This window comes from Lissotriton helveticus, chromosome 6 (genome assembly GCF_964261635.1).
Source record: "Lissotriton helveticus chromosome 6, aLisHel1.1, whole genome shotgun sequence".
In the NCBI taxonomy this organism is placed as follows: domain Eukaryota; kingdom Metazoa; phylum Chordata; class Amphibia; order Caudata; family Salamandridae; genus Lissotriton; species Lissotriton helveticus.
Window position 1 is genome coordinate 1,091,251,430 of NC_136067.1, and position 20,188 is coordinate 1,091,271,617.

At 48.8% G+C, this 20,188-nt stretch overlaps 1 protein-coding gene across 2 annotated transcripts in view; it reads right to left on the bottom strand.

Annotated features, from left to right (window-relative positions):
• The window catches only part of FH (fumarate hydratase), a 320,603-nt gene that overhangs the window by 125,984 nt on the left and 174,431 nt on the right, over nt 1-20,188 (bottom strand). For both annotated transcript variants that reach the window (XM_078648745.1, XM_078648746.1), the window contains exon 7: nt 8,459-8,662. In XM_078648745.1, coding sequence (XP_078504871.1) covers nt 8,459-8,662 — 204 coding nt within the window. The remainder of the gene's footprint in view (nt 1-8,458; nt 8,663-20,188) is intronic.

The following is a 20,188-nucleotide window of genomic DNA, read 5'->3' on the forward strand; positions in this document are numbered from 1 at the left end:
ACAGGGTATCTTTTAGTGTGTACTTAGCTTACCCTGACTAGAGTGGTAATTTAAGCCAAGCCTGGGTGCATACCTCAGCCAACCAGGAATGCCAGTTCTAACAATGTGCACCCATGCTTTAGAATTCCACGAAAGGCGAATGTTGGACTTTGGCCCTTAGGGCAGGTTCACCCCTAGACTTTTTGCGTGAAATGGTGACCTGGCAATGGTGATTTTAGGGATTCTGCGCACTTTCACTGTGTCCCAGTGGAAAGTGCGTGCGCACTCTGAGTGCATGTGCTGAGCTAGGCCTGCCCGCCCATAGGAATGCATGGGGAATGTATGTGTCCCTGGTAGTTCCTGATGCGTGGGGTGTACAGGCTTGAGTCTGGTATGTGTGAACTCGTGAGAGTGAATGCTGCGAGATGGTGTATGCAGCATGTATGTGTCTAGTAGGGAAGCGCCATTTCTAGACATGGCTGTACGTGTGCTGTGAGGGTGCTGGCATGTGATTGGCTGGAGCTGGCTGGCATGCCAGGCTCCAGGAAGTCTGGATGGGTCTGCCCGGTGGTGAGTGTGAGATTAGCATGAGTGATGTGTGGGAGGAGTGTACCTGTGTCCTGGATGGGCTGGGTTTTCCCCACACAATGCTGGCTCCGCCCCCCTGTGGTGTGTCTAATGACCCAAGCTCTGCCAGTGAAGAGAGAGGGTGGTTGAGGTAAACAGAGTACTCAAGAACCAGCTGCGACTGGTTCCGCCCCCACCCTGCACCTTCAAACAAAGGAAAATACTGTATAAAAATGGGGCTGTGTCCCCACTGAAGTTGTTCTCTTCCAGGATCCTGAGGGGGCTGTTGCTGCTGCTGCTGGGCCTGAGGACCGCCACTTGGGCTGTCTCCCTGCCTGGAGACCCAGTGAGCTGGCTCTGGGCCCAGCCTTGCCCCCCCCCTGCCTTGCTGAAGGACCTTTGCTGGACTTTGTTGTCCTATAGCGCCTGGGGGTGCTGAATTGGATTGATAGCGCTGGGAGCGCTTTCCTTTTCCCTCCTAGCGCTAAGATCGCTTTATTTTGCATTTAGCGCTGAGGGGCGCTTTACTTTTGGAAGCCGGAGCCCACCCGGCGTTGGCCCCGCTCCGTGACGAGTCTTGAGCCCCCTGGCAGGTGCCCACTCTGCCGGGGACATTGCCGCCTTTCGAGCGCGTGCCCACCGCGCTTTATGGTAATTAAGGCCGGTGCCCACCCGGCATTGCCCCTCGAGAGTCACCGCCGCAGCCCGGAGTGTTTTTAAAACGTTGCCGGGCCGCTGCCAAGTGCGACCCGGAAGTGGTTGGCCGGCCGGCCAATCAGTGAGCAGGCCGACCGGAAGTCCCGCCCCGCAGCCGCGACCTGGAAGTCAGGCAGGCCGGGGGCAGGACAGAGAAACAACCAGACGCAGACGGGAGGCCACCCCGTGCTCCGGTAAAGGGAGAAGCCGGCGCCTTTCCTTGACCCCCCAGGCTCCCAAAGCGAGGGAGAGCCCAGGAGGGAAGGGAGAAGTCTGCAGAGAGAGCCCCGGGGAGCGGGAGCTCTCGAGAAGGAGACCGCCGCCTCGAGACAGCCGGTGAGTGGAGCTGACCGGGAGGGGGTGTGAGGCCAAAGTAGAGAAGGGAGGGGCGCCGGGACACGTTGTCGGTGTCCGCCCCCCCCCCCCCTCCCCCCAGGAGCGCGATCCCGTGCTCATTGTTGTGGAGCCTGGCGAAAGGCTCCAGGGGCAATTTCTGCGTCTCGAGTCCCCCAGAGGGGGGGACTCCAACCAGGCGGCATTTTTGTGCTGAGCCTGCGAGGCTCCAACGACGGGGCATTTCTTTAATCCTGAGTGCCCCATTGCTGTGTTCAAGAGCCCTGAGAGGCTCTAGGGGCATCAGTTATTTTGAGCCGGGAAGGCTCAAGGGGGCATTTTTGAGAGCCCCGAGGCTCGTGAGTGCCTGTCTATTTGTGAGCAGAGCCCTGTGAGAGGCTCAAGGTGCCACCTATGTTTTCAGAGCCCAGAGAGGCTCAGAGGAGGCATTTGGTAGCGTGAAGAGCCAAGCGAGGCTCAAAGGGGCATTTTGATTCCAGAGCCTGTGAGGCTCCCACGATTGGCTCATCCTCAATTGCACCAGTTGCCCAGCACTTTGTGGGCAACTGCTACGTTTAGGCCCCTGGACACTGGACACAGGGCGTCCTAGCCCTAGAGAGGCCAGTTGGCCTAGGGACAGTCACAGGTGGTGACTTACGTGAGTTTGGCGCAATTGTACTTTCTATGCACCTCTGAATGTATTGTTTATGCGTCATGTGCCTTTACACCTCTGAATGAATGTTATGCATTGCATCATGTGTATGTTCTTACACCCCTACAGGTATTGTGATACATAGGTGGTTGTTTTCTCCCTAGTACAGGTGGTGCTAGTGAGGTCCTGTTACCAGTGATTACTGGTGGTGTGCTATTTTGTGCTATATTCTATGTACTAAGTGCTATTTCTGAAAGTGCTACTTCTGATCCCTGACAGTGGTCCAGGTGGCCCTGTCTTGTAAATATCCCCTTGTAAATTCTGCCCGTGCCTCTGGCACATTGTAAAGTGTGTGTTTTATCTAATGTGTTTTGGTGTAATACAAAGGCTATTTTTATATAACCTTGTGTGGAGTTTCCTTTGTGGTGGGCCTTTGGTTGTTGTTGCTGGGGTGCGTGCGCAAATACTTAACTTACATCGCCTCCAAGTTTAGCCTTGCTGCTCGCGCCACGTTACCTAGAGGGTGAGTAGGGGTTATCTTGGCGTGTAACTCCCTTGCCCTGACTTGGGAGTGGTGGTCTCTGACTGACTTTGGCGAAAGCCCTGGCCAGCCGGGGATCCCATTTCCAACATTGGCGGCAAGCGGTGAGGATAAGGATTTGTGTTTGCCTTGTACCTTAGTGGCAACTGGCCATACCACAAAACTCTGCATTTTAGATGACCACACTTTAAGGGGATTGTTTTTTTGGAAGTTTCATATTTTCTTCTCCTGAAGGTATCATTGTGCAATTGTGTCCAGTGCATTTGTCCCCCACCCCGCGCCCAGAGTCTGGTACCTGTGTCACTTGTGGTCAGGTTGAGAAGTCAGGGGTGGTAGAAACTGCCTTACTAGTCCGAGGGGGGGGTTGTGTGTGGATGAATGGTGTGTGGCACTAGGCAAATGAGTGTGAGTTCTCTGGGGTAGAGAGCTTGCTGATACCTGGTGAATTGTGTACTCCTGTGTTAGCTCAGACCCCTAGGTTCCCTGTGTGATCTCTTCTTTTAGAACGTCCGCCAGAATGGAGCCTGCTTTTGATTTCTGTGTTCTGTTTAGATACAGTATGGGAGAGTTGGTAAGGTTCTGTGAAGAGAGAGACATAGGGGTGGATGAGTTAGACACTCAGTCCGAACTTAGGAGCAGCCTGATCCTATGGCAAAAGGGTCAGTGGGATCTTGAGCGCAGTGAGGAAAGGGCCCGGGCTTCACACCAGGAGGGTGGTGGGTCTGTGGGGAGCCCTGAAGATTCAGAAGAGGAGGAAGAAGATGACAGCACCTGGATGCCAGTAGAGAGGGAGGACCCCATAGATAGGGAGTCCCTTGCTGGGTCCAGCGTAGGAGGCAGCGCCTCATCCCTTTACCTGTCCCCAGAGGAGCTGGAAGATAGGAGGAGAGAAAGGGAGCACCAGCTGGCTTTAGAGAGGCTCAGGTTGGAGCATGCCCAGGCTATGGCACAGCTGGGCATTAGAAAGCAACAGCTGGAGGTTAAGAAGCAACAGCTAGAGACTGAGAGGGTCTTAGCGCAGGACAGGATAGAGGAGGCTGAGAGGGCCGCCACCAGAGGCAAAGTAGCTCTGGAGGGTAGACTATCCCCTGCGCGCAGTGTTGAGTTTCTGGATCCCCCAGGGAGGGTTAGGTCCAGTGGTGGCAGCTATTTAGATTTCAGTGTAGGAAATCCCAGTCCCAGTTCCCCCAGTCTGGTACCTGTTTCCCAAGAGGAGGAGTATAGGTTGAAATTCAGGGACAGTAGGAAACTGTCTCACCAGTCGTGGGAGGAGTTTGAGGATGAATGTCATGGAGCACTGTGGGCTTGGGTAGAGGTTCACACTGACTCTGATTTTGAGAAACTGTTTGATATGATTGTCAAAGAGCAGGTGCTCAGTGGTTGTTGTCCAGAGTTGCGCCAACACCTGTTGGGGTGTGGATTGTCTGAAGCAGAGGAGCTTGCAGAGGAAGCAGACCGCTGGGAAAGGGCCAGAGGTTCTCTAGAGTCATTAGGGAGTGATTCCAAAAGTAGTGGGCCAGGGATCTTCCAGCCCAGCGTGGTGGAAGAGGCTCAGTGTAGCCCAGCTAGGTCCCAGGATAGCGAGGAGGGTGTAGGGGCTCACTGCCTGGCTCAGTGGAGCAGGAGTGAGGGGGAGACCGAGGTTCCCCAGACGCCCGAAGCCCTGCCTCAGGACTTGGATGGTTTCTTGAGGGAACACCATGTTGGGGACCTAGGTTGTCCTGTTAGTCCATTTGAGGAGGATCTCCTAGTGAGTAGAGGACCTGGAGTGTCTGTAACCAGAGCTCCTGTGGTTCTAGAGTCTGGCAGTACCGCTCCGGTAGGGAGGGTACAGGAGTCCAGAGTGAGGAGTGATTGGGGGAGTTCCCCAGTGGAAGGACCAGTGGGTCAGGGACTACCCAGTTGGGCTAGGTTCCCGTGTAGTGACCATGGTAACACCACTTCTGGTCTGGGGGATCGTCACGCACTGTCAGGTGGACAGAGGGCGGGAGATCTGCGCCAGACAGACAGTCACGCAACAGATGTGTCATTTGTTAGCCTCAGGGGGATTGTGTGTGAGTCCCCAGAAGTCCTGGAGTGCCAGGCAATTGTTCCACCGAAGGTTTTAGACCAGAGGTTGGAAGGCCAGGTTCAGGATCAGCCTGACCTGAAGGGTAGGATGACTGTAACCAGTGTCCTGACCAGTTCTTCCAGAGGAACTTCTCCAGGTGGGAGAGGGCAGACCTCTGGAAGGGGGTGCAGAGGGTGGGAGAGCCCACCTCTGACCCCGGTGCAACCTGAGTGGATAAGCCCTGGGTTGGAATGGCGTTCTAGGGGTACCCCTCGCAGAGGGAGGAGGAACCCTAGGAGAAGAGGTAGGGGGAGGAGAGCCTTCCCTGAGACTCCTGGTCCGCCTGAGGTTGTAGGCCCTAGGCTGGAGTACCAGTGGCAGTCTAGTCCTGTCTTGCAGACAGGAAGAGTGGAGAATGGCTCCTATGTGCCAGGGGTTACTACCCCCCGCTCTGCGAATTGGCATGGACCAGTGGCACCTGGGTGGCCCAGGGCCTGGTCCTGGCCGCGGACAACTTGGGAGTACCAGTGGGGTAGCCCAGTTGGTCCAGACAGTGTGTTTAGAAGGAATCCCCTGGGTTCACCATGGCGTAGAACAGGAGGGTGTCCCTGCAGTTGTGGGCCCGCGTCCGTGTTCTATCGCCCCAAGCAGGGAAGTCCATCACGGTGGTGATTGGTCTCCCCTGCGTTTTGGCTGGAAGGGGGTTATGTTGGACTTTGGCCCTTAGGGGAGGTTCACCCCTAGACTTTTTGCGTGAAATGGTGACCTGGCAATGGTGATTTTAGGGATTCTGCGCACTTTCACTGTGTCCCAGTGGAAAGTGCGTGCGCACTCTGAGTGCATGTGCTGAGCTAGGCCTGCCCTCCCATAGGAATGCATGGGGAATGTATGTGTCCCTGGTAGTTCCTGATGCGTGGGGTGTACAGGCTTGAGTCTGGTATGTGTGAACTCGTGAGAGTGAATGCTGCGAGATGGTGTATGCAGCATGTATGTGTCTAGTAGGGAAGCGCCATTTCTAGACATGGCTGTACGTGTGCTGTGAGGGTGCTGGCATGTGATTGGCTGGAGCTGGCTGGCATGCCAGGCTCCAGGAAGTCTGGATGGGTCTGCCCGGTGGTGAGTGTGAGATTAGCATGAGTGATGTGTGGGAGGAGTGTACCTGTGTCCTGGATGGGCTGGGTTTTCCCCACACAATGCTGGCTCCGCCCCCCTGTGGTGTGTCTAATGACCCAAGCTCTGCCAGTGAATAGAGAGGGTGGTTGAGGTAAACAGAGTACTCAAGAACCAGCTGCGACTGGTTCCGCCCCCACCCTGCACCTTCAAACAAAGGAAAATACTGTATAAAAATGGGGCTGTGTCCCCACTGAAGTTGTTCTCTTCCAGGATCCTGAGGGGGCTGTTGCTGCTGCTGCTGGGCCAGAGGACCGCCACTTGGGCTGTCTCCCTGACTGGAGACCCAGTGAGCTGGCTCTGGGCCCAGCCTTGCCCCCCCCCTGCCTTGCTGAAGGACCTTTGCTGGACTTTGTTGCCCTATAGCGCCTGGGGGTGCTGAATTGGATTGATAGCGCTGGGAGCGCTTTCCTTTTCCCTCCTAGCGCTAAGATCGCTTTATTTTGCATTTAGCGCTGAGGGGCGCTTTACTTTTGGAAGCCGGAGCCCACCCGGCGTTGGCCCCGCTCCGTGACGAGTCTTGAGCCCCCTGGCAGGTGCCCACTCTGCCGGGGACATTGCCGCCTTTCGAGCGCGTGCCCACCCGGCATTGCCCCTCGAGAGTCACCGCCGCAGCCCGGAGTGTTTTTAAAACGTTGCCGGGCCGCTGCCAAGTGCGACCCGGAAGTGGTTGGCCGGCCGGCCAATCAGTGAGCAGGCCGACCGGAAGTCCCGCCCCGCAGCCGCGACCTGGAAGTCAGGCAGGCCGGGGGCAGGACAGAGAAACAACCGGACGCAGACGGGAGGCCACCCCGTGCTCCGGTAAAGGGAGAAGCCAGCGCCTTTCCTTGACCCCCCAGGCTCCCAAAGCGAGGGAGAGCCCAGGAGGGAAGGGAGAAGTCTGCAGAGAGAGCCCCGGGGAGCGGGAGCTCTCGAGAAGGAGACCGCCGCCTCGAGACAGCCGGTGAGTGGAGCTGACCGGGAGGGGGTGTGAGGCCAAAGTAGAGAAGGGAGGGGCGCCGGGACACGTTGTCGGTGTCCGCCCCCCCCCCTCCCCCCAGGAGCGCGATCCCGTGCTCATTGTTGTGGAGCCTGGCGAAAGGCTCCAGGGGCAATTTCTGCGTCTCGAGTCCCCCAGAGGGGGGGACTCCAACCAGGCGGCATTTTTGTGCTGAGCCTGCGAGGCTACAACGACGGGGCATTTCTTTAATCCTGAGTGCCCCATTGCTGTGTTCAAGAGCCCTGAGAGGCTCTAGGGGCATCAGTTATTTTGAGCCGGGAAGGCTCAAGGGGGCATTTTTGAGAGCCCCGAGGCTCGTGAGTGCCTGTCTATTTGTGAGCAGAGCCCTGTGAGAGGCTCAAGGTGCCACCTATGTTTTCAGAGCCCAGAGAGGCTCAGAGGAGGCATTTGGTAGCGTGAAGAGCCCAGCGAGGCTCAAAGGGGCATTTTGATTCCAGAGCCTGTGAGGCTCCCACGATTGGCTCATCCTCAATTGCACCAGTTGCCCAGCACTTTGTGGGCAACTGCTACGTTTAGGACACTGGACACAGGGCGTCCTAGCCCTAGAGAGGCCAGTTGGCCTAGGGACAGTCACAGGTGGTGACTTACGTGAGTTTGGCGCAATTGTACTTTCTATGCACCTCTGAATGTATTGTTTATGCGTCATGTGCCTTTACACCTCTGAATGAATGTTATGCATTGCATCATGTGTATGTTCTTACACCCCTACAGGTATTGTGATACATAGGTGGTTGTTTTCTCCCTAGTACAGGTGGTGCTAGTGAGGTCCTGTTACCAGTGATTACTGGTGGTGTGCTATTTTGTGCTATATTCTATGTACTAAGTGCTATTTCTGAAAGTGCTACTTCTGATTCCTGACAGTGGTCCAGGTGGCCCTGTCTTGTAAATATCCCCTTGTAAATTCTGCCCGTGCCTCTGGCACATTGTAAAGTGTGTGTTTTATCTAATGTGTTTTGGTGTAATACAAAGGCTATTTTTATATAACCTTGTGTGGAGTTTCCTTTGTGGTGGGCCTTTGGTTGTTGTTGCTGGGGTGCGTGCGCAAATACTTAACTTACATCGCCTCCAAGTTTAGCCTTGCTGCTCGCGCCACGTTACCTAGAGGGTGAGTAGGGGTTATCTTGGCGTGTAACTCCCTTGCCCGGACTTGGGAGTGGTGGTCTCTGACTGACTTTGGCGAAAGCCCTGGCCAGCCGGGGATCCCATTTCCAACAGCGAACCAGAAAACTATGCATCTCAGCTCAGCCCTCATATTCCACAGTTCTGGAATGTGAATGCGGACCTATAGACGGGCAAAACGTGTATTCATAATTGTGATGTGCAAAATAGGTACTACATATAGGAGTGTCGGTTTCTCTGACCGGCCCTCATGAGGTGTTCACAGTGTATTTTTGATGCAAGATAACCAAAAGGAGGAGATATGTGATTATTAAGTGTATCTTTAAACAAGGTCATAGAGATTCAGCATACCTGGCATAATACTGCTTCCAGGCTCATTTTCAGGCAGAATCAGCTCGCCTAGACCCGAGCGGGGTCCCGATCCCAAGAAGCGAATGTCGTTGGCAATCTTCATCAGGCTGCAAGCAACAGTGTTCATGGCACCACTCAGCTCCACTAAAGCATCATGCGCAGCGAGTGCTTCAAATTTATTTGGTGCAGTGATAAACGGCAAGCCTAAAAAGAAAGAGCAACAACATTGAACAGTGGCACTGACAAAATTTATCTCTTTCTTGTAAGCTTTTGTAGGAGTTTTCAGTTAAAGTTCTTGGGATGAGCGACAGCAATTGCAAATTGTCTTTTGTTATCGAAGCACACAGTATTGTACAATAATTAATCTTTTAAAATATTTTCCCAATCAGTTTTGCGATCATAACCTGCATCACAAACAGGAAAGGATGAGTTACTAACTGAGACTCAAATACACTAATATTCTTGTTTTATTTTTTTACTGGTAAACATACTCATTATATAAGTGCACATAAAGAGCAACAATGCTTAAAAAAAATCACAACAAAGTTATACATTTACAAGAACACCAGTAAAAATACATTATATAAATATTTGCCTATTACTCTTAAACAACCTCCTTAGGCTCTGATTACAAGTTGGACGGCATGCTATCCCTACGTGGGATACCGTTCAGTCTGATTATAAGCAGACTGTGTTCCCAAACCCAAATTTCCAGATGCAGGAACACAGGACCATTTTTAGGTGGCAGACTACCTGTCTGGTTTGCTAAAGTAATCTTGGGTACATTAACATAACATAACATATATTTGTACAGCAACGTTCATCCAAAGGTATCTTGGCGCTGAATTACACGTTTATTGCTATCCAACTAAATGTAGGAAGCTGGCTCTGTATATACTATACCAAAGTGAGGTATAGTGTGCACAGAGTCCAGTGAATCCCCAAAAGTAGGCAGAGGTGAAGTTAAATAGCACCTCACTCTCTATTTGTGGTAGTGCAGTCGAGCAGTAAGGCAGTATCAGAGGACAGTGTTAAGCATTTGTTGTACACACTCAGTCAGCAAATTAATTCACACACTCAAGGACTGAAATTCAGACCAATTGTTTCTGCATAAAAATATTCTTTTAGTTATTTTATTTTCTAGAACTAAGCAAGCCTGGCACAGGTAAGCAAATAAATACTTTACAGTCGTAATGCAATTGAAATACAGTTTGAATGATAATTGTATATGCACTTTGGTTTGATTTACAGTATGGATGCAGAGAAATGCAACACTTAGATAATGCAGTACATAGACTTGAATAGGCTTTTTAGTAAAATATCAGGTAAGTAACTTTTGAGATTACTAGGCTTAAACAGAGTAGTATACCTGGATACTACTCTGGGATATTTCCTGAAAACAGGTAAGTAAAATCTGTTTTGTTATATTATGCAATTTTAAAGAATTTCTTTAGTTTCTCAAACCCCACACTGAGAAACTTTTCACAGAAAAACAGTCAGTGTTATCTTATGGAGGAAAATAGTATTATCGGTTTTGAGGTAAGTATTTGGTAGTGGGAGCTTAGGTGCGGGGGGTAGAATCAGGGGTACCCCAGGGTCAAGGATGCACTCTAGTTAACCCTCAGCGACACTAGGGTGGCCGGGTGCAGAGTGCTGAGGCCCACTGTTAACCAATGAGGGATGGGGGGCCTCTGGTTTGTGGCTGCTGGCAAGCAGGCCACTTGGTTGTGGGAGCAAAGCCTCTGGACTTAAGCTTAGGGCAAAGAGGGAAACAAAGTAGCACGAAAGGTGCACCCTCAGCGGCACTGGGGCGGCGGGTGCAGGGTGCTGTATCGACGTCGGGCGCCCTGTTTTTAATGAGGAACCCCCGGTTTGCAAAGGCACTGCAGGCTTGGGGAATATGGTCTTCTGGGTGCGACCATCACTTCGAGAGGTAAGTTGGGGAGTTAGGGGTTGGTTAGGCACCATCGCTTTGGGCACACAAGGCCGTGGGGAGTCGGGTGCAGGGTTGCCTTTTGGGGTCGGATCTTCTTACCAGCTCTGGGTCCCGGTTGGTGGGGCCTTCTGGGTTTAGGCTGCAGGAGTCGTCTGAAGGCTTGAAGCAGGTCAGGGGTCACGGGATCTCGCGTCAGGATCGCCGGGGTGACCTCCTCGTGGTGTTTGCTCACTCGCACTCGGGCCGTGGACGGCGGGTGCATAGTGGGGCAGACCGCGGTGTTCAGCCGAGCCAGACATTGCAGATGAACAAATCCGGTGTTCACAGGAGACAAAGTCTTTGTAGCTGAAGGCAGACAGGTCCTCCTGGGTTTTCGAGGTTGCTGGCTGCAGAACACACCGGGATTTCGAGGGGGTTCGAGGGGGAGACAGGCCAGTAGGGCTGGAGCCAAGTCAGTGAGCCTCCTTCTCTTGTTAGCTGCTGCACGGCTATTCGGTCCTTCTTGTTGTAGGTTCTTTTGTCTGAGGAAGTACGGTTCAAGGGAGCCCCTAAATACTAGATTTAGGGGCGTTACAGTTCGGTGAAGGGCAGGGACCAATGGGTCCCTTCTCTGGGGTGGGTGCACCCCCTATGCCACCCTCCCGTGGGAGGGGGGCATGAGCCTATCCCTGGTTGGCTGAGTCACCCCTGCTTCAAGATGGGGTGGACTGAGAGTTGTGCTTCCCCTCGCCTTCCCCACCTGAGGGGTGGAGTTGGTAGAGGTGGCCACACCTCTCTTCCGCACTTACTTTTCACTCCGGTTCTCCAGCTCAAAGTGGGGTCAGAACCTGTGGGGACCAGTTGCTGAGAGCAGCAAGTGGCCTGGGGAAGCTCACAAAGGTGGCTTTGTGAACCCTGCTCATCCTGGGGGAGGAGGCTTGCCACCTCGTCCCAGGATGTGCATGGTTTCAGGCCCCGGAGAGCAGCAGGCTCTCAACCCAGGGGTCCAGCAACATGTCTGGTGGTGTCAGCTGAAAGCAGCCACTCAGCCTGGACACCTGGTAGGTTAGTTTTCAGGGGGCATCTCTAAGATGTCCTCTGTGTGCATTTTTCATTAAATCCCACACTGGCATCAGTGCGGGTTTAATGTGCTGATAAGTTTGATACCAAACTACTCAGTTTTCAGAGTAGCCATTATGGTGCTGTGGAGTTCGTAATGACAAACTCCCAGCACCATATACTCTTAATGGCAGCACTACACTTACAATGCCTAAGAATGGATTTAGACACTGTAGGGGTACAGAGCTCATGCACCTGTACCCTCATCACTAGTTTAGTTCACCCAGCTAGAGGGGTAACTGACCTATGGCAGGGCAGTGGGTTGTAGGCATGGCACACATGGATGTGTCAAACAAGTGGGGTTGTGTGGTTAGTCTGTTGTTCTAGGTAATTCAACTCGTGGATCGACTTGGGTGGTGATGGGTATGCTCCCTCTGACCTGTGGGGAGTTGTCGGATAAATCAATGCTGTGTGCTGTCAATCTTGACAGGGTACCCAATCGCACTCCTTTGGGAGATATGATAATCTTTCCAATTTTTATCTCCGGTGAATAAAACTTTACTCAAGAGTATACCCAAGAAAAAATGTCTTTTCACTCTGGTTTATCATACGCCAGAAATTTCTCTCAGTTTATGCTGTTACATCACAGCTATATATTTATGGTCTCATCGCTGATTCAAAAGGTTCCAAAATGTAACAGTAATCCATTCAATAGATTAAAGTGTCCTCCAAACACCCAATGCATTTCGTGCGAACCGCACTTCATATGGGGAAATACATTTCAATCGGTGTTGTTCTGCGCTTAGTCCATGCTGTGACTTAACTCGGCTGAGTTCAAACGGGAAAATGGATGTGTGCCATATCGACTTTTCACTTTGTTCTGCACCAAGACACACAGCCTGTAAGGGCAGTGTGTGAGTGTCAGGGTACAGGACCTCTAAGGGTGGCAAAATAAGTGCTGCAGCCCTTAGAGGCCTTCTCTGGACACAGTGCCGTGGGTACCTGTGGTACCATTTACCAGGGGCTGACCTGTGGCCAGAGATGCCAATCGCATTTAGGATTCAATTCAGTTTTAGGGAAAAAACATAGGCCCTGGGTACCTGATTAGCAGTACCCCAGGGCACACTCAGTCTAAGCACATCAGCAATTCAGCAAAAAGTGGGGGCAACCATGCAGAAATAGGGCACTTTCTCACACTAGCACACAACTAAATTTAAATGTCTGTAAATTAACTGTGTGGACGATCAAATCAATACTTTGGGTAATGACATTTACACATATCATTTGTGTGCTGTATACTTTTATCAGCGAAACTGTGTGTGACAGCAAATGTAATGGTAATTTCAAATGAAGATGTGTTGTCTGTAATGGCAGTACACTACCATACCATGCAAACTCCACGTTACCATACTCCACTCGGCACCATTTTACTGCACTTTACTCAGCTCCTCTCCACACTACGCCACTACACACTACACTCTCCTCATCACCACTATACGCCAATGCACTCTACCTCACACTACTCTACCCCAATGCACTTTACAAAACTCCGTGCCACTACACTCCGTATCCCTCCACTGTACGCCAGTGCACTCTGTGCCATCTCCCACCAAGCCACTCTAATCCACCCCACTCTTTTCTACTCTACGAAACAGGACTCAACACCACTCTACTCAATACCACTTCACTCTACTCAAGCAATCTACTCTATGCCACAGCATTCTACGTCACTCTATTCCACAGCGCTGCACTCTATGCCACAGCACTCTACATTACTTTACTCAAAACCAATCTACTTTGCACCACTGAACTTTAGGCCACTATATTTTACTTCACTGCACTCTATGCCACCCTACACCACTGCACTATGCCATTAGACTCTACTATGCACCACTCTACGCCAATGCACTGTCACTCTAATCTGTGTGCCACTTCACTCTATGCCTCTCTACTGTACACCACTGTAATCCTAGCCAGTGCACTCTGCCCTGTGCCAGTACCCCATCCTATGCTAATGCACTCTACCCCGCTACTCTATACTACTGAACTTTACGCCACTACTCTATACCAGTCCATTCCACCCTACACCACTTAGCTATACTCTGAAACAACCTCCTTTACGACCCAGCACTCTTACACTCTACTTTGGATGACTACACTCTACTCTAAGTCATTCTACTGCCCTCTGTACCACTGCACCACTTCACTTCACTCTGCATCACTCCAATCTATGCCACTTAACTCTACACCACTTTACTCCATTCTCCGCCACTGCATGCCATCAACTCTGCACCTCTACTCTACGTCACTGCACTCTATGCCAGTGCACTCTACTCCACTTTACTCAAACCCAATACATTCAACACCACTGCACTTTATGCCAATCTACTCTGCATCACTGTACTTTACACCACTTCACTCTGGGCCACTCTACTCTACAACACTCCACTCTATGATGCTCATGCTCTACACTACAGCACTCTCTGCCATTCTGCGACACTACTCCACTATATGCCACTCCACTCTTACGATCTATTCCGCTCTAGGCAAGACCTATTGGTTTTGCCAAAGCTTGTTTAAACAGGCAACAAACCCAGCCCTTAAAATTGCCTTGTGAAATGGGCTGCAGCGTGGCCCAGCATTGTCCTCCTCCCAACACCCCTTCTAAGGCATAGGGGTAATGCCCCCCCCCCTGTCAAGTCACATCTTTCTCTTCCCTTGACCAGCTCGACACCCCTTTCCCCAGCAGCCTACACCTCATACCATCCATTGGTACAAACATTTACCATCTGCTCAGAGCAGTCCCACCTAACTGTAAGTTCTGTGTGGAATGTAGACTAGATATGCACAGTTTTTCTCCATTTTGTGGGTTTTAGCTCATAATAGTTGGGTTTATGTGTGGAGATACAGGCAAGAATCATTAATTTCGACCAACTGGTGTCTCTGCACATACATCTGCCTAATTCATAATCAGGCTCTTATTCTTTCCTGTGCTAAGTAACACAGACCCTTTCCTGTGCTGGATTGAAAGTTTCACACAGTTTAAAACCTGTGCTTTATGTCAGTCCAGAGAGTTGTTTATTTTAACTGTATTTGAGTGTGTTTGGCGTTTGGTATATTTGCTTCATACAGACAAAGTCCTAATTCAAAATACTAACAATATAGAAGTTAAATACAAGGGAAATGGAATGTTACTTAGGAATTGTTATGCATACAAGTGGCCTTTAAAATAAACCCCACACAAGAACATACTAGAGGACTATAATACCCAAGTCAACTAAGGAAGCAGCATAAAAAAAATTCACTCTAAGAATAAGAAAAGTAAAAAGGACTCAAGTACACGGTGTCTATTCGTATAAACTGTTCAAAATGTTTTACATGGATAAATAACCATTAATCTAAAATTTAAAGAAAAACAAAAAATACTAATATCTGAATTAAGAAAAACATTAGTCTCTGCTCCAAGGGCAGATGTGCAATTTCACAAACTGTACCATGTGGGAAAAGTCAGATAATAGTAGCCAAGAACAGTGTCTAATTTTAGGGAGGAAAGAATTGGGCAATGAATAATAATTGGGGCCCTTGGCAACAAGTAAGCCCCCTTAAATATTTCCGGTGGCAATGATTTTCGTAATTGTGGGAATTTGCTTGTAAATTGCCCAAAAGCAGATGACAAGGATTATGCTACTTACCCAGTAAGAATTTGTTCTTGGCATGTAGAGCTGTAGAGTCACATGCTTTGCATACTCCTGCCATCTAGTTTGTAGTCGGGATGTTTGCAAGTTGTTTTTGTTCGAAGTAGTCTTTCCCAGTCACGAGGTAAGGTGACTCCTCCTCTGGGTTGACGGAGCGAATGGGCATCAACTCCATTGTTAGATTGTTTTCCTGCAAGAGGGTGAGATATCCATGTGCATATAATGTAAATAATGAAATCTGCAACAACTACAGTTGACTACAGGTGGGAGGGTGCATGTGAATCTACAGCTCTATATGCCAAGAACAGATGCTTAATGGGTAAGTAGCATAATCCGTTCGAGGCATGTGTGCTGTAGATACACATGCTTTGCATAGACTATATAGCAGGTTTCTCCCAAAGCCGTGGCTAACCAGTAAGATATTGCAGCTGTTTGAAAAAGTGTCTTTAGCACTGCTTGCCCTACTTTGGCTTGCTGACGTACTAACACATCCACACAGTAGTGTTTGGTAAATGTGTGTGGTGTGGACCATTTTGCTGCCTTACAAATGTCAGCTATAGGGATGGTACCTAAAAAGGCCATAGATGCTCCCATTTTACGAGTGGAATGTGCTCTAGGAGGTATAGGTAAAGTTATTTTAGCATTAGCATAGCAGGTTTGAATGCATTTAACAATCCATCAAGCAATACCAGATTTAGAGATCGGATTGCATTTGTGAGGTGTAGCAAATGCAACAAACAGTTGTTTTGTTTTACGAAAATCCTTTCTTCTTTCAATATAATACAATAACGCTCTTCTGACATTAAGAGTATGAAGAGCTTTTTCTGCTACAGAATCAGGTTGAGGAAAGAACACAGGTAACAACTGATTGGTTGATATGAAAAGCAAAAACCACTTTGGGATGAATTTTGGGTTGGTGCGTAGAACTACTCTGCCTTTATGAAACTGAAAGAAGGGTTCTTCTACGGTTAATGCTTGTAGCTCACAAACTCTCCTCAATGTAGTGATCGCAATGAGGAAGGCAACTTTCGATGAAAGAAACTGTAGCGGACAATTGTGTAATGGCTCAAAGGGTGGACCCATGATCCGTGTAAGCACAATGTTCAGATTACAAACTAATGCAGGAGGTAGCCTGGGTGTTATTACTCTTTCAAGGCCCTCCGTAAAGGCTTTAATTACTGATACTTTGAACAAAGATAGATGTTGCCCGTTTTGAAAATATGTGGCTACTGCCACAGATGCAATAAAAAGGTAGTGTAGGCTAGACCAGCACGCTGTAAATGCACAAGGTAACAAATTCTATTTTGAATAGAGGCATATAGTGGGTGAATACTGTTGTTGGTGCAATATATAACATACCTTTTCCATTTTTCTGCATAAAATGCTCTAGTAGTAGGCTTTCTTGCTTACTTAAGAATACACTCTGGTGTAAAGTTGAGATAGCCAAACTATGACTTCAGCAGCCATATCGCTAGATTGAGCTCCTTAGGGTTTGGGTGTCTGACTTCTCCATGGTTCTGCGTGAGAAGACTGGAATTGCAATGCAGCTTTTGATGTTGAACTACTGATACTTCCAAGAGTGTTCTGAACCACGGTTGAAGGGCCCAAGTGGGAGCCACTAGAATCAGTGTGAGGGATGTTTGCCTGAGCTTCCGAACCAGAAATGGAATGGAAGGAGAGGGAAAGTTGGAAAAGCATAGGCAAATACCCCTGACCAATTCATCCATAGAGCATTGCCTTTGGATAGGGGGAGAAGGAACCTGGAGGCGAAGTTTGGGCCTTTTGATTTGTCCACTGTGGCGAACAGATCTATTTATGTGAATCCCCATTCTTGAAAGTATGGAAGGAGAACTTGGGGATGAAGTTCCCACTCGAGAATTTGTTACCGCCATGTTGATTTAAATGGAAAAAATACTCATGCTTTGATGTTGCTCACCTGTGATCAAGGCCATTTGAGTGCCAAAACGCGTCAGGAAAGACTGTGCTACCAGATCCATTGGATAATAAATGGCAGCATATTCTTCTTTGTATACTTCGTCTTCATATATATTATATATCAGTATTGGTGTGCTGATGTTTGAGGCGTGATGTGTTGTGCGTCCAGACTAGTTGGGAATCCCCATTCAGTAGTGGGAGGATACAAGTATTACTATTCTTTCCAGCTGGAGGGTGCACGTTTGTCATGCACACTCTTTAGTGCTGCTTTACTAGGCTTTAGAGGTTGAATCAGCAGCCCATTGGCCCGAAGGGTGCAGGATATGAATGGGTCATATGAAGTCACACTGGTGTGGGACTCTTGGTGCCCAGGGCCGGGCAACGTAGATGCAGATAGGTTATCCTCAATATGGTTCAAGCAGTCATTGCTTCACACTATTTTTATTCCTGCTGTTTAATTTTATGGAATATGGTGTTCAAGGTAATGCTGCATTTCAATTTTAACATTACAGAGTTCCAGCAGCTGCCTCTGAGAATAAGGAAAAACAAGAGGAAGGAGGAGGATAGTAACAGATTCTGGACTGTTCATGGCCCCAAAACGAGGGCAGAAAGGGAATAATGGCGCACAAAATCATTTGCCACAAAAATATTACAACAGGCTGCAGTGAAAATCCCGTCTATCTTTTAGGATACACTCTGAATATGACCTTTCCAGGTGTAAATTTGAGGTTGGCATCTGTGTCAGTCCATCCATTGACCTCAACTATTTCGGACTACTACTAGAATATTAGATGTTCAGATCAGTGGTATCAATCTGTGGCTTAAATGGACAATGTAAGTGCACTGGCTTGAGGCACATATTGTTTGCTTCTTGAATGGCTGGTGTTTTGTGGAGTGCCCCCGTTGATTAGGGGTGGGTCTTGAAAGAGCAACTATTAATCCTCAACTAGTACTTTTTTGTGAAGGCGAGTGTGAGAGGTGAAACATGTCTGAAGCAAGAGATCCGTCAGAACTGTGGGTCTTGTTAATAATAATATATATTTTTTTTTAAACCAAACGCGTTCCCACTTTATCCAATTTTATATTTTGTCATTTTCATTAAGAGTTGAGAGAATGAATGAGATGTCCAGTCCCATCTGCGGTATGGCTCTCCCAATCGGTCATAACTTTATTTTGTTTTCCCAAGCTGAAACTTTTCCTAAGACCACGACATGGGGAATATGGAGTTCTAAACAACAATACGAGACATTGGTTGGAGATTCTGGACTACCCAGACGTACAGCTGGGTCATGAACGAAGAAGTTGTTTTGCTTCAACCTCATAAATCCTTGGTGAGGATTTTCTTCATGAAATCCGCTCCTTATGAAGTTTGTCATCCTTCGGCCTTAAGCACTGGGTTGGTTTCTTTGGTGTTCCCTTTTTTGTTAGGGGCATACAGGCGTGCACCGGAAGACATTATTGCCAGGAGCAAATACTTTACAAGGGCTGTGTACTTTAATAAATAGTTCTGGCATATGGGAACCAGTTTTTTGTGTAATCTGTTTAATTTGCAAAGTGTCTGTAGGCTTACCTTAATAGCCTGAACACAATGGAGCTGCACCATTCTGCTACTGACAAATTGCAAAAAGGCTGGACTTACTGCATAACGTGTTCAGCTTAAGTCTCCGTAACTTCACCTAATAAAAAGAAGAACTGTGCGCTTCTCTAAACAGCAACTGCTTATAAGCCAGGCCTATACCTTTTTTCGCTTAAGTAATCATCTACATCAGTGGTTCTTAACTTGTGGTCCACGGGGACTGCGAGGGGTACGTAAAGCCTACTCAGGGACCCACTATTGCTTAGAAAATCTAATATTGAAAGATTAATAAAGTGTAAATGAAAAAAAATTGTAAAATGTACAATTGACTTTTTAAAATGTTCTGTAAATGTGAGAGTATGAACACTGGAGGCAAAAAATGTTAGTAGTGTCTCAGATTGATTTGTGGGAGCAGTGCAAATGCAGCAAACAGAATACAGTATGGACGATGAAAAAGCTACAAGATTCCTATTAAAATGTGGATTTGTTTTATATTGGGAATAAAATAAAATATTCATGGGTTTGAGCTCAGCCTTTGGCCAGGTTATAGTAAAGGAGATCATGTCAAGGTAGAATCAAACATCCCCCCTAAGTGTGGCAATGTGGCAAAAGGTGTGCCTTTATCGCAGATCTAAAAAACACAGGGTGACGTCTCGGTTCATACATCTAGGGCTACTTACTGCTAAGCGCTCGATTACTAAATGGAGGCGTCCAGAGCCACCGCCGCTGGAAGCATGGCACCACTCATAAACTGGGCGCAAGCAGAGAGCATGGCTTTGCGGCATGAGGACACCCTGGGACTGCGCAAAATCCTAATAGCAAGCGCGTGGGATGCAGTATTCCAGGACCTCAGACACCTTGAGGGAACCTCAGGCTCCTAGCTCTGATCCTGGGGGGACATAGAAGACCATGGGCGACGGCGCACAGCAGACACATTCACAAGACAACAGCCAATGTAAGGGATAGCCCCCCACATCCCAGTTCCCTTCGCACATGAGCAGGTGGACTACCAAAGTAGGGCAGGGTGATTGCTGATAATGGAGAATGGAAGCACCAGGGACCTTTGTTGGGCACGCTCACAGTTCACGCCCCATTATCGTCTCCCCCTCATTCCCTCCTGCTCCTTACCTCTACCCCATCCCTTACTACCTATCCAATTCCACTCATCCCCAATATGCAGTGTACGTACGGGTTGAACGCCAACACAGGCAAAAATAATTAGTCTCTGTCTGCGTCGAGATCTCAGGCAACAGGCGAGATGCAGACCCCCCAACAGTTCACACTATACTGAAACTACAAATATGTACGATCTGTTGGTTAGATTTAAATTGCAATGGTTATGTACTCAAAAATGCCTATAAAGATTGTCTATGCAAATGTATTAACCTATGTTAACTTCCAAACGAATGAAGAAATGTAAACAAACAAAACGCGGGGTCAGTGAAGGGAGAGGACATGTTATGAGATCCAATTAAAGCCACAATAATAGAAATTAATATTAGTACGCATGCAGGAATACTTAAAAGATCTCCGAGGGCAACTCAAAATGG